Below are 14,562 nucleotides of genomic sequence, written 5' to 3'. Positions count from 1 at the left end.
CTAGCAAGAGTTCAATGATCCATGTGTAAATCCCTGCACACACATTAATACACCTTCTTGCAAATACACACAATCATATAACATAAAAGTTAACCACTTTAAGTGTACAACATAGTAGTGCTCAATACATCCAAAAGGTTCCACAACCACTACTTCTGCGTAGTTCCAAACCATTTCATACTCCAAAAGAAGCTCTAAACCCATCTAGTGGTTATCTCCAGTTCCCATAACACTAGACAATTTGCATTTCCATAGATTTCTTTATTCCTGGTATTTCATAAAAATGGGAACATACAGCCAGGTGCCAGTGGCTCATGCCTCTAATCCTAGCTATAAGCCCTAGCTTAAGCCCCAGTAGTGGCACAACAGACAAATAACAGCAATAACAACAACAAGGAATGGAATTGCTGGTTACACTGCTCACCAAACAATGGCTGCTCCATTTTTATAGCTAATTGTACAAGGGCTTCAATGGCCCCATACTTCACTAACACAATTTTCCAGTAAAAATATTACAACAATTTTAATGCATACAAAATGGGATTGAGAATAGATTTATTATTTTACATACATACATTTATTAGTTATTTTTAATTTTTTGTTGGTTGTGGAGCTTGAACTTAGAGCCTGGGAGTTGTCGCTGAGCTTTTTCATTCAAGGCTAATGCTCTACCATTTTGAGCCACTTCTGGTTTTTTGGTGGTTAATTGGAGATGAGTGTCACAGACTTTCCTGCCCAGGCTTGGCTTTGAACTGTGATCCTCAGCCTCATGAGTAGCTAGGATAACAATCCTGAGCCAACAGCACCCAGCTTTATTTATTTATTGGTTCTGAGATTAGAACTCAGGGCATTCCTTTGGTTAATCTCACATTGTTACTGTATCTGACTTTGTTACCTGGTATATTGTATATATGTTTATTTGTTTATTTGAAAGAGGAAAGGGAAGGGGGGAAAACAAGATGATTGGGAGGAGGTGGGGGAAGGAAATGGGGACAAAAACACGAGAAGGGGTGTCAATGTGTGAGAAGTAATGCACTGACTATCTGGCGAATGAAACAGTAACCCCTTTATATATTATCCCAATAATTAAAAAAAATAAAGAAGGCAGGGAGTTTGGCCTAGTGGTAGAGTGCTTGACTAGCATGCACAAAGACCCGGGTTCGATTCCTTGGTACCACATACTTAGAAAAAGCCAGAAGTGGAGCTGAGGCTCAAGTGGTAGAATTCTAGCCTTGAGAAAAATCCAAGGACAGTGCTCAGGCCCTGAGCTTAAGCCCAAGACTGGCAAAAAAAAAAAAAAAGAAAGAAAAAAAAAAGAAAAAGAATTCAGGGCATTGGGCTTGCTAGAAATGTGCTCTACTATTCGAGTTTTGGCTCTAGCCCCATTCATTTAATTTTTCAGATAATGATACTGAGGTCAGCTCAATAATGTTTTGCTTTGTTATCCAGGACACAACTCAAGGCATTTGTACTTGCTGGGCAAACACTGTGCTAACTCCCCAATTTCAATACCAGAACAGAATCCCAAAGAGCATTACATGTGACTAGCTCCCAATGTACTGTCTTTTGCTTACCTACAACAATTCTGTAATACCTCTTTTTCAACTTTGGAAAACTCTTCGGTGTTCCATTCAACATGCTCAATTTTACATCGCAAAGCTTGGTATTTGGCAAGAGATGGTGGGTTGGGCTTGGAGAGATGAGTTTCACAGACATTAACCATGTCTCTTATTAGCTGTGGGTAGAAATGATATGCTGATGTTACGTATCAGAATTAATATTTGTAATACATTAGCAGTTTCTTTTTTTTCTTTTTTATATTTTTTTACTGTAATCCATAGAAGGGTTACATTATATTCACCAGATAGAAGGTGAATTACTTCACAAACATTGATACCCTTTCTCATGTTTTTGTTCCCATTTTTCTTCCCGGCCCCCTCCCCTCATCTTGTTTTCCCCCCTTCCTTATCCTATTTCAAATAAACAAATAAACACATATACAATATACCAGATAACAAGGTAAGATACTGTAACAATATAAGGTAACCAAGGGGCAACAAAAGAGATAAGAAATAACATAGTACACTAAGAACAACAATCACACATTATATGGCTCTTGTTTCCATATTCTGGAGGTCCTTTCATTTAGCTTCATCCTATATGGCCTTATGTATCTAGGTTTTGCTCTATTGTAAACTTCTTACATTAGCAGTCTCTTAAAAGGATTGGAAAAAGTAATTCTCCCTTAAAGCCCTCACTATTTCTTTGGTATTTTTTTTTTTTTTGCCAGTCCTGGGCTTAATCTCAGGGCCTGAGGACTGTCCTTGGACTTTCTCAAGGCTAGAACTCTACCACTTGAGCCTCAGCCCCACTTCTGGCTTTTTCTAAGTATATGGTACCAAGGAATCGAACCCGGGTCTTCGTGCATGCTAGGCAAGCACTCTACCACTAGGCCAAACTCCCAGCCCAAGCCCTCACTATTTCTGCTAACAGTATATTGAAGTTAATAAAAGCTGGTTGGAAGTTCCAGCTACTTGGGAAGCTGAGGTGGGAGGATCACACTTCAGTCTATGAGTTCAGGGCTGGTATTAGCAAAATTCTAGTGAAATTTTGTCTCAAAATGAAAACAAAACAAAACAATAAATGGGGCTGAAAGTTTGGCCTAGTGGTAGAATGACTACCTAGCCACCACCAAACCCTGTGTTCGATTCCTCAGTACCACATACATAGAAAAAGCTGGAAGTGGTTCTGTGTCTCAAATAGTAGAGCTATCGCCTTGAGAAAGACCAGGGACAGTGCTCAGGCCCTGGGTTCAAGCCAGGACTGGGAAGAAAAAAAAAAACAATAAAAACAAAATCAAATTCTGGTTGGGGTACTTCTACATATAACCAAAGGAAATACTTCAGATAGGATGCTGTGGACTGTAGCTGAAAGTGACAGGGTACTATCAAATTGTGTGTGTGTGTGTGTGTGTGTGTGTATGCGCATGTGCATGCAGGCATGCGCGTATGCTGAAACTAGGGCTTAAACTCAGGGCCTGGGCAGTGTCCTTTAGCATTTAAACTTTTTTTTCCCACTTTTTTGAATTGTTATAATAAAGGTATAGAGGGGTTAGTTACATAATTCGGGTAAAGAGTACAATTCTTTCTTTCCTTCCTTCCTTCCTTCCTTCCTTCCTTTCTTTCTAAACATGAAGTTCTCTGGGTGTCTGGCTGATACATTTCTTTTTGGACAGTATCACTCCTTTTCTTGCTCTCTCCCAGTTTCTCCCCCCAATCCCCATCCACAAGTTGTATAGTTCATTTTCAACAGTGTCCAGTGAGTACCACTGTTGCATTTGTTTACCTGTGCCCCACTTACCCTCCCAAAGACAGATAAATGAACAAACAAGACAAAAAGAAAACAAAAACAGCAACAAAGAAAAACCTCTTCTTCCCATTTCCTGAAGTTCATTTCAATAAATATTATATGGTCAGATGCATATAGGCATTGTGCCTTTTTCCTTTGGTCTCACTGTGTGTGTGTCTAGAATACTGAAGCATTTTATCATGTCCGCAGTAATTTAGATCTCGTTCCACATATGAGAGAAAACATGCACTGTTTGTCTCTCTGAGCTTGGTTTACCTTACTTAACATGATTTGTTCTAGTTCACTCATTTCTCTGCAATGGTATTATTCTTCCTAATGGCTATGTAAATTTCCATTGTATACAGGTAAGTTTTTTGGATCTACTCATCTATTGTGGGGCATCTGGGCTGTTTCCATATCTTGGAACATGGCTGAGCAGTTGTCCATATCATATCCTGGGTCATGATTTTCAGGGTAGATGCCCAGGAAAGTGCTATGGCTAGTCTGTGGGGGAGATCTATACTTAGTGGTATTTTTTTCTTTTTGCTACTCCTTAGGCTTGAACTTAGGGCCTGGGCACTGTCCTTGGACACTTTTTGCTCAATGCTAGTATTCTGCTACTTGAGCCACAGCATCACTTCTGGCTTTTTCTGTGTATGTGGTACCCGAAGAAATCCAATGCAGAGCTTCATGCATGCTAGACAAGCACTCTACCACTAGGCTACCTTCCAGCCCCCTATGTTTGTTTTTTTGAGGAATCTCCAGACTATTGTCCAGAGTGGTTACATTAGTTTCCATTCCCACCAACACTGCAATAGAGTTCCTTTTTCCCCACATCCCTGTTGTTTCCATTCACAGTGTTGGCCAAGGTGAGGTAAGATGGAATCTCAGAATTCTTCTGACTTGCATTTCCTTTATGGCCTGCGATTATGAGCATTTCCTCATGTTTCTTTGCCATTCTTACCTCCTCTTCTGAGAAGTCTCTCCTTTGCCCATTTTGTGATTGGTTTATTAGGTCTGGAAGGGATTAGTTTCTTGAGCTCCTTGTATATATTGGATATTAGGCCTTTGTCAAATATAATGCTGATAAAGATCTCCAAGTTGGTTGACTGTCTTCTTAATTTAGTAACTATGTCCTTGCTGTGTAGAAACTTTTTAGTTTGATATAATACCATTTGTCAAGCCTCTCTCCATCTGCTGTGCACCTGGTTTCTGCCTATGCCCATGAGTTCTAATGTTTCTCCTATTTCCTCTTACATTAACTACAAAGTTTCAGGTCTGACAAAGTTTCAGGTCTTTGATCCACTTTGAATTGATATTAATGTATGGTGACAAATAGGAATCCACTTTTATTTTTCTGCATAGGGAGCTGTTGCTCTACTACCTGAGCCACAACTCCACTTTTGGAGTTTAGAGTGGCTTCAAACCACAATACTCAGCCTTCTGAGTAGTTAGGCATGAGACACTGGTGCCTGTTGTGGCAATATTAATTTACAATAAATACACATAGATGTAAAGGAGATGGACACTAGATACTCATGCCTATAGCCCTAGATACTCAGAGGACAGAGATCTGAGAATCATGGCTTAAAGCCAGCCCAGGCAGACAATCTGTAAACGACTCTTATCTCCAATTAGCCAGCCAAAGAGGAAAAACAAAAACAAAACAAAAACAGAACTGGAAGTATGTCTCAAATGGTAGTAGAGTACCAGCCACTACCAAGAAAAACTGAGCAACAGTATAAAGCTTTGAATTCAAGCCAGTATTGGCACTCAGTAGATAGCAGTTAGTTAGCTAGCTAGATACTGGCCCCTGATGATAATACTAACAAACTAGGTCACAGAGTAGACTGGACCAACAGCTACCCTACATCTAGATTTCATTAAGTGTCATTTCTTAAAAAGTAAAAATTGTATTCTATATTGACTTGAGAAATGTATAGCCTTAACTGTAATTCCCAGGATAGCAGAAGTGCCTCCATTTTGTGTAGCAGCTGGTGTTTAGCTATAAAAAGAAATTGAAAAATAACCAGCAAAGATGCTCACGGTCAGGGTGACCGAGAACTGGAATTGTATAAACAAGGAAATTCCAGGATAAGGAGTAGGATAAGGAGCATGTGAAAAACATGTTGTGACCAGAAGAAGGACACGTAAGCCCTTCTCTAGCCAAAAAGGAAAATTCCACTACTGCCCAGAGTAAACCCCCAGCCTTATTTGAATGGACCAATCCCTACCCTGTAACTGTGCTTCTGCTTCTGTAACCCCGCTTCAGCTACCCATAAATACTCCCCTCTCCCCAGCCTCGGCGCGCAAGTCTTCTAGGAGACTTTGTTGCCCCGGGCGCCCGTGTACCCAAATAAACCTCTTGCTGTTTGCATCCGACTGCGTGGTCTCGTTGTTCCTTGGGAAGGGTCTCCATCTGTAGACATCCCGCTGAGTCGGGGGTCTTACAGACTTTTACTTGTCGCGCAACCACAAGTTACAAAGCATGTTCAAATGACCTCGTAAAGTATGAAATATTCTCACTTTTGGAGTCAACTACAGTTTCCTAGTTCTACTGAGCTAAGAATCCTAATTTAGGATTAGGGAGATAATTTTCATAGTGCAGCAATCCTGAAACATTTCTATATTGTATCACTCTGTAATACATTCACAACTTGTGAAAAGGTCCAGAGCATTCCAGAACAGTTCAGTTTCGTAGAACAGTTCAACTTCCTTCCTTCCGTCCACCCTTCCTCCCTCCCTCCCTCCCTCCCTCCTCTTCTCTCACTCTTTATCCCACGCCCCCCCAGCCCTTTCTGTACAGTGGACTGAACTCTTACCTTCTGAGTAAGTGGATATTATAGGCATAAACCTATTGTTTAGGTTTTAGTATAATTCATCATATGTTTAAAGAAATATCTTCCCAACATACTTTACATTGAGATATTATGTGGTAGGTTTACCTGACAGAGATCTTCTTTCTTAGTTAACAGTCTCAGGTTCACTTCTTCAGTTTCTGGGTATTTGTGGGGGATCAATCTATAGAACTCAGACATCTTTTGCAGAGCTTCTGATGTTTCACCTTTCTTCAGGGCTGCCCTTACTAGAAGGAGAGTCCCCTCTGCTTTGCTCACCTTCAAACAGAAAGTCAATATGCTTATTAAAATCAGCTTATCCTAGCTAATCTACAGGTTGAGATATGAGAATCATGTTTGAAAGTTAGCCTGGGCAGAAAGTACAAGGGACTCATATCCAATTAATTAGCAAAAGATTGGAAGCAGAACTGTGGCTCAAAGTAGTAGAACATGGGTTTTGTGCAAAAAAACTATCTCTGAGTTCAAGCCCCAAGCCTGGCATTAAAAAAAAAAATGTACATGTGCTAGTATTGAGGCTTGAACTCAGGGCCTCTCATTCTTACTTAGCTTATTTTCTCAAGGCTGGCCCACTGAGCCACAGCTCCACTTCTGGCTTGTTTCTGAATATAATAGCCTTAGGAACTTTCTGTCTCGGCTGACTGTGAACATTGATCCTCAGATCTCAGCCTCCTGAGTAGCTAGGAGTGATCTACCAGTGCCTGGCTGGACTTAAAATTAGACATACAGACCAGAAAAACAGTTTCTGGTGAGCTGGGGGCATGCCTTCCTTTTGTAAGACAGGCACAAGTTTATTAGGAAGTAGATCAGAGCCCAGGCACTTAAGTGGAAACCAAGACTGTCCCTCAGCCCTGCCAACTAGCCCCCCCAGTGTTCTTCAGACAGAAACATCTAGTTTCTTGGGACACCCACACAATTTTTTTTTTTTTTGCCAGTTGTGGAGCTCAAACTCAGGGCCTGAGCACTGTCCTTGGACTTTCTCAAGGCTAGCACTCTGCCACTTGAGCCACAGCACCACTTCCAGCTTTTTCCTATGCATGTGGTACTGAGGAATCAAACCCAGGGCTTTGTGCATGCAAGGCGAGCACTCTACTACTAGGCTATGCTCCCAGTCCACACAATTTTTTTTTAAGGAAAATGTAGTGATTCTTGGAAATGGAGAATCAAGATAAGTCAACTTTATTTTGTAGAAAGCCTAGGGACTACCTTAACTTGTTTTTGGTTGAGTTAAACACACACATTTTTTTTTTTTTGCCAGACCTGGGGCTTGAACTCAGGGCCTGGGCACTGTCCCTGAACTTCTCTGTGCTCAAGGCTAGTACTCTAGAGCCACAGCGCCACTTCCAGCTTTTTCTGTGTATGTGATACTTAGGGATTGAACCCAGGGTTTCGTGGATGCTTCCACTCTACCACCAGGCTAATGTTCTTGGCCCTTCCACATGCATATTCTTTAAACATAAATGCTTTTAACCTTTCTTCCTCCTTCTCTTCCTTCTTTCTCTTGTTTCTTGTACAGGAGCTTGAATGCATTGCCTCAGTTCTGTTTTTAGCTTTTGTTCAAAGCTGGTGTTCTACTGCTTTGAGCCTCAGCTCTACTTCTGGCACTTTTGGTGGTTAACTGGAGATAAGAATGTCCCAGGCCAGGGGTTTGGCCTAGTAGTAGAGTGCTTGCCTAGTATGCTTGCAGACCCGGGTTCAATTCCTTGGTACCACATACATAGAAAAAAAGCCGGAAGTGGTGCAGAGGCTCAAGTGGTAGAGCTCTAGCCATGAGAAAGTCCAAGGACAGTGCTCAGGCCCTGAGCTCAAGCCTAGGACTTGCAAAAAAAGGGGGGGGATGTTGAGAGTTTGGCCTAGTGGTAGAGTGCTTGCCTAGCATGCATCGGGGTTCGATTCCTCAGTACCACATACAGAAAAAGTTGGAAGTGGTGCTGTGGCTCAAGTAGCAGAATGCTAGCCTTGAGAAATAAAAAAGCCCAAGGACAGTGCTCAGGCCCTGAGTTCAAGCCCCACAACTAGCAAAAAAAAAAAAAAAAAAAAAAAAAAAAAAGAATGCCCCAGACTTTTCTGATCAGTGGTGTCCAACACTGATTTATATATCTCAGTCTCCCAAGTAGCTGAGGTTACAGATGTGAACCACCCCTGCCCAGCTTGTTAATTTTTGTTTCTACAGTTAAGCCATATTTCTCATGTCAGGCTTTAATCACACCCCACCAGCACACTGTGCCAATGTTCGCATTACTATGGTAGATTAAGATGACAGTAACTTTTTTTAAACAATCATTTTGTCAAGGGATGAGGTCCACTCTTCTTCACTATAATATGGGTTGTCCTGCAAATGACTCCTGCGGTAATGATATGAATTATTTTCTGTTTGGTGTTTTCATGAGGTTTGAACTCAGGTTCCTGAGCTTTTTTCTCAAGGCTAGCACTCTACTACTTCAGCTACTGCTCTACTTCTGGTTTCTTGGTGCTTAATTGAAGATAAAAGTCTCATGACTTTTATCTTCAGCCAGGGGTTGCTTTGCACTGTAATCCTCATATTTCAGCTTCCTGAGTAGCTAGTATTACAGGATTGAGTCACTGGATCCTGACTATTTTCAAAGCAGATTATAAAAGTCTTCCAGTTTCTGCCTGGGGTACAAGGACTTCTGGGAAATGGAGCTGCCATGAGATATGTAATCACCATCAGACTGCAAATGCTTCAGAGACCACAATCATGCTTGCTTTACAGTTCTTACTGCAACTGCCCTAGACAGAAACCTTGCATTTTGTGGATCAGTGTACCTGTGTAACTTTGGTTTTCTCAATATTCCTAGGCAGGAAGGGACTCCAGACAGTCTAAGCAGCACCTAAAAGCATTAACATACTTAATGGTCAAAGCTGAGAACAGGTTTCAACCAACACATGACTTACATCGTTGAGGCTGATTGTGTTCACTGGCTTGAGAAGCATATGCTCCAAGTGGCCCAGGGTTTCTGCCCACAACAACTCCACCAATTCGCTCACCTCCTGGCTCAGGGTGCTTGAACTGATGACTTCCTCCAAAAGCAACTAAAACAGCAAAATGCCCGAAGAATCACCAACCAAAGTCTTGTCATGAGCAACTTTGTTTAGAGATGAAGAGTCTCGTGAACTTTCCTGCCTGGGTTGGAATTGTAATTCTCAGATCTCAGCCTCCTGAATACCTTGGATTGAAGGAACTCGGTTGGGATGAGCAACTAGATCTAGACTAAGTAACAATTTGTAGTCTAGGAGAGCCAGAAACTGTGAAGTAGAAATGGCTTTCATGTTCTGGGAGCTTGAACCCTAGTGTGGCAGTATTGAGGTGGTAGTCTTAAAAAGATGGGGTTCCTGCTTTTCTTCAAGTAATGACTGTTTTTTCTTCCTCCCCTCTACCCTTCCTCCCCTCCTCCCTTCCTTTTTTCCTTCCTTCCTTCCTGGGGCTTGAACTCACTCCACTTCTGGATTTTTCTTTTTCTTTTTGTAGTTCATTGAAGAGTCTTAGGGACTTTCCAGCCATGGCTGGCTTTAACTATAATCCTCAGATCTCAGCCTCCTGGGTAATTAGGATTATAGGCATGAAGCCCTGGTACACAACTGTTTTACAAAAATGTGACACAACCAAGGAGCCCTTGCTAGGATTCCACTGTTACCCAGTTATCAGGATCGTTGAGTTAAATCAACCTTTTTTTTTAACCTATAAAGTAATCAAGACTCAGACACCTTATGATAGCAACACAAAAAGGACTTGGATCTGAGGTAATTTACAATCAGGCCTTCTCTCTGCCAGGCTTCTCTTTCTTTCTGACTCTCCTTTTTCCCCACCCCCATCTTATTACTCCAGCTAATTTTCCTGTCTTTTCCTTCACCCTGCAGATCTTTGGCCTGTTAATGGCGAGTGTGTGTGGGGGGGGAGGGGTGGACTTGAACTCAGAAACTGGTTGCTCTCCCTTACCTTTGTTGATCAAGGTTGATGTTCTTTAGCCATAGCTTCACTTCCAGCTTTTTGCTGGTTAATTGGAGATAAAAGTCTTACTGAATACCTGCCCATGCTGGCTTTGAACTTTGATCCTCAAATCCCAGTTTACTGAGAGGCTAGGATTCCATGCATGACCTACCGGTATATGGCCTGTCATTGGCATTAAACATACAGACAGGGACAGGGATCTTTGATTTTGGCCCAGCAATAAATCTGTGCTTTATCCTATGCCAACCATATTACTCTATTCCAAACCTTAACTCAGTGATTTATTCACAAAGAAACATTCCAAATTCAGTCAGTAACACAAAGTAACATATGTCAATCAGTCTTACTGCTTGCACTTTTTCGGATGCTAATTGGGTGGCTTCTGGGGTAAAATGGTCTCTGAGGAGAAATCCTTGTTTCTTCAGGTCTTCAATGTAACTTTCATAATACTCACTTGCATCCGCAGGGGTTTTCTTTACAGTGCATTGTCTTCTAGTCTATGAATTAAAGAACACAGAAATGGGGGGTGTGGGGGGGAGGGTAATGGGTACCAAGACATGTGAAAGGGTATCAATGTATGTGAATTAATGCACCTTCTATCTGGCAAATATCATGTAACCCTTTTACTAATTACAATAAAAATAAAAAATAAATAAAATTAAGAAAAAGAAAATCAGAAATGCTAGAGAAACTTTTTTTTTGGCCAGTCCTGTGACTTGAACTCAGGACCTGAGCACTGTCCTCGTACTTTCTCAAGGCTAGAGCCCTACCACTTGAGTCTCAGCACCATTTCCAGCTTTTTTCTATGCATGTGGTACTGAGGAATCGGACCTGGGTGTTCGTGCCTGCTTGACAAACACTCTACCACTAGGCCAAACTCCTGGCCCTAGAGAAACTTTAATATCCTTCCTTCCCTTCCGTGTGTGTGTGTGTGTGTGTGTGTGTGTGTGTGTGTGTGTGTGTGTGTGTGTACGGGGGCCTGTACTCAGCACCTTTTGTACTCCCTTAGTTTTTTCCCTCAAGGTTGGCTCTCTACCGCTTGAGCCAAAGCTCCATTTCCTCCTTCATTCATGACTACCTTCACAGGTTGCATTTTCTTTTTTTTTTTTTTTTTTTTTTTTGCCACTCCTGGGCTTGAGCTCAGGGTCTGAGCACTGTCCTTGGACTTTCTCAAGGCTAGAGCTCTACCACTTGAGCCTCAGCACCACTTCTGGCTTTTTTCTATGTATGTGGTACCGAGGAATCGAACCTGGGTCTTCATGCATGCTAGGCAAGCACTTTAACCACTAGGCCAAACTCCCAGCCCACAGGTTGCATTTTCTATTCTTAGAAATCCCTGCCCTACCTCCCATCTGCCCCCTCATAGCCCAGCAAGGATTATAGTAGCCTGTAATCCTAGCTACTCAGGAGGCTGAGATCTGAGGATGGAGGTTCAAAGCCAGCCCGAGCATGAAAGTCCATGAGGCTCTTATCTCCAATTAACCATGAGAAAACTGGAAGTGGCACTATGGCACAAGTGGTAAAGCGCTAGCCTTGAGTTGAAGAGCTCAGAGACATTGCCCAGGCTCATTGTTCAAGCCCCAAGATGACGACCACCACCACCAACAAAAGAAATCCCTGCCCCTGTGGTAGACAATAATCCTAACACACACTATAGTGAAGATAGGAAGCTGTTTCCTGGTGAGGGGTGCTGGCGTCCACACTAGGGTGCTCAGTATTATAAGTCATCCTCCTCTCAGACTGGTGGCCTCAAAGTGCCTCTGGCACTTGCAAGAATAAAGTGTATTCAATGATATAGATAGGAACTTTTTGGGGGTACTGGTACTAGGGTTTGAACTCAGAGTCTCATGCTCTTTAATCTTAGCTTTTCTAATCTACCACTTGAGTCATACCTCAAGTGAACTTTTTTGCTGAATAATTGGAAATAAGAATCTCATGGACTTTTCTGTCCCAGCTGGCTTCACACTGAGATCCTCAGATGCAGCATCCTGAGCAGCTAGGATTACAAGATAAGAGCACACGTGTTGGACTCCCTGAGCAATTTTAAGGACACTGATTATGAGCAAGATGGATAAATCCATGGGAATTAATGGACCAAAGCCTTACCTGTATGCCATCTGGCAGGAGGAAGTGTGCAGTAATCATAAAAGGACTGTGCCCTGAGTCCTGGGAACAGCACAGCTCTACTACCACAACTTCCTGGCCACCATCAGGCCCCACCTGAAAAAGAAGTTACAACAAGCTACACAATGCACCCCAAATGCTGATTCAAATTCAAAGGCAATCCAAACACATTTGCAAATGAGCTTTTGAAAATGCAAAACTTTTGTGTGTGTGTGCATGACAGAACTGGGACTTGAACTCAGGGTCTCTCATTCACCCTTGCTCTTTGCTCAAGGCTGGTGCTCTACCACTGGAGCCATATCTCTACTTTCCACTTCTTGCTGGTCTATTGGAGATAAGAGTCTCTCTGCTCAGGCTATCTCTGAACTATGATTCAAACATCTCAGCTTCTTGAATAGCAATAACTAAAGGCATGAACTACTAACATCCAGCTAAAAATGCAGAAGTTTGGAAAATAAAAACCACCTGAAATCCTATTACTGACACACAGTCACTATATATCAACATTTTGATATTTTTCCCTCTGGTATTTTTCCTGTATGTTTCATATTTTCTTTATCATATAGAGAAATGACATCTTCAATTTACATTCAATTAAAATATCTAAACTGGGCACAGTGGCTCACACCTGTAATCCTAGCTACTCAGGAGGCTGAGGTCTGAGGATCAAGGTTCAAAGCCAGCCCGGGCACAAAAGGACCTGAGACTCTTATCTCCAATTAACCTCTAGAAAACGGGAAGTGGGGGTTGGCTCAAGGGTAGGGGGGTAGCCTTGAGCTGAAGAGCACAGGGACAATGCCCAGACCCAGGGGTAGGGCAGTAGGCTTGAGATGAAGAGCTCAGGGACAGCACTCAGGCTGAGTTCAAGTCCCAAGGCCCACACAAAATAAATAAATAAATAAAAATCTAAAAAACACATTGATTTGAAAATAAGTATTTATTTTCATTTACATGACTTTGTCAATGAAAAGTTCAAACTTTTTTTAATGCAAAAGGAATGCAATAAGTGTCAAACATGGCCTTTGTTAATAAGAGGAGGAAGATTTATTTTAATGCCATAATTAATGTTATGTAGAGCTAGGGGTATGGCTCAAGTGGCAGAACACCTGAGTAGGAAGCACAAGGATCTGAGTACTAAAAAAACAAAACAAAGCAACTTTTGTGCTTTTTAAATTTGTCTTACAGAAACTAGAGGTAAAGCTCAAGTGGCAGAGGGCCAACTTTGAGAGAAGGCAAATGAGAGCACAAGGTCCTGAATTCAAGCTCCAATACTGGCACATATTTAAAAAATTTGTAGTATGAACATATATTACTTTCAGAATAAATACACTAAACATTTTTATTATTACTTTTTTGCCAGTCCTAGGGGCTTGACTCAGGGCCTGAACACTGTCCTTGGGCTTTTTCAAGACTAGATCTCTACCACTTGAGCCACAGCACCACTTCTAGCTTTTTCTATGTATGTGGTACCGAGGAATCAAACCTGGGTCTTGTGCATACCTAGGCAAGCACTCTACCAGTAGGCCAAGCTCCCAACATTTTTATTCTTAACCATAAAAAAATTTCTGAATGGTAGAAACCAACACATAGGGTATTTAGGATGAATATGTTTCAAGACAATCAGAAAATGATTGTTCAGGAAAAGTACTCATGAGTCACTTTAACAGCTAGGTGTGGTAGTTTAGATCAGTAATCCCAGCACTAGTAAGGCAGAGGGTAGAGGATCATAGGTCAAGGCCAGCTCGAGTTACACAGTAAAACCTTGTCTCAAAAGGGAAGTCTTTAGATAGTGTCTCAGTTAATTGGCCAGGAACTCAGGATGGTCCAGGATGTTCTGATCCTGGGATCCTCTTCCATCAGCCTCTCCTGAGCTAGGATTATAGGCCCATGCTCCCATACCCTTCCCATCTCTTCCTCTCTCCCTTCCTTTCCCTTCTCTCTTCCTTTCTCCTTCCCTCCCTTTCTTTCTTCCTTTTTTTTTTAAATGCTGATCCTAGAACTTGAACTCAGGGCCCGAGTTCTGTCTCTGAAGGCTACCTACCTCTGCTACTTTAGTCACAGCTATACTTCTGGCCTTTTTGGTGCTTAACTGGAAATAAAAGTGTCATAGACTTAACTACTCAGGCTGGCTTCAAACCATTATCCTCAGTAGCCTTCTGAGTAGCTAAAATTACAGCTAAGATTACTCCTAGCACCTGGCCTTTCTTTTCTTTTCTTCCTTTATTCTCTTCTTTTTCAGTACTTGTGTTTAAACTTACTTGCTCA

At 41.8% G+C, this 14,562-nt stretch overlaps 1 protein-coding gene across 1 annotated transcript in view; it reads right to left on the bottom strand.

Moving 5' to 3' along the window:
* Nucleotides 1-14,562, bottom strand: part of Parp4 (poly(ADP-ribose) polymerase family member 4) — a 102,249-nt gene that overhangs the window by 74,376 nt on the left and 13,311 nt on the right. The window contains exons 6-10 of the mRNA XM_090342432.1: nucleotides 12,280-12,393; nucleotides 10,521-10,670; nucleotides 9,120-9,257; nucleotides 6,294-6,464; nucleotides 1,575-1,735 (exon numbers count right to left, since the gene is read on the bottom strand). Coding sequence (XP_090198558.1) covers nucleotides 1,575-1,735; nucleotides 6,294-6,464; nucleotides 9,120-9,257; nucleotides 10,521-10,670; nucleotides 12,280-12,393 — 734 coding nt within the window. The remainder of the gene's footprint in view (nucleotides 1-1,574; nucleotides 1,736-6,293; nucleotides 6,465-9,119; nucleotides 9,258-10,520; nucleotides 10,671-12,279; nucleotides 12,394-14,562) is intronic.

The sequence above is a fragment of the Megascapheus bottae genome, chromosome 11 (assembly GCF_031878675.1).
Source record: "Megascapheus bottae isolate mThoBot1 chromosome 11, mThoBot2.hap1, whole genome shotgun sequence".
Taxonomy (NCBI): domain Eukaryota; kingdom Metazoa; phylum Chordata; class Mammalia; order Rodentia; family Geomyidae; genus Megascapheus; species Megascapheus bottae.
Note: the sequence above shows the minus strand (reverse complement) of the source record. Positions and strands in the feature narration are given on the sequence as shown.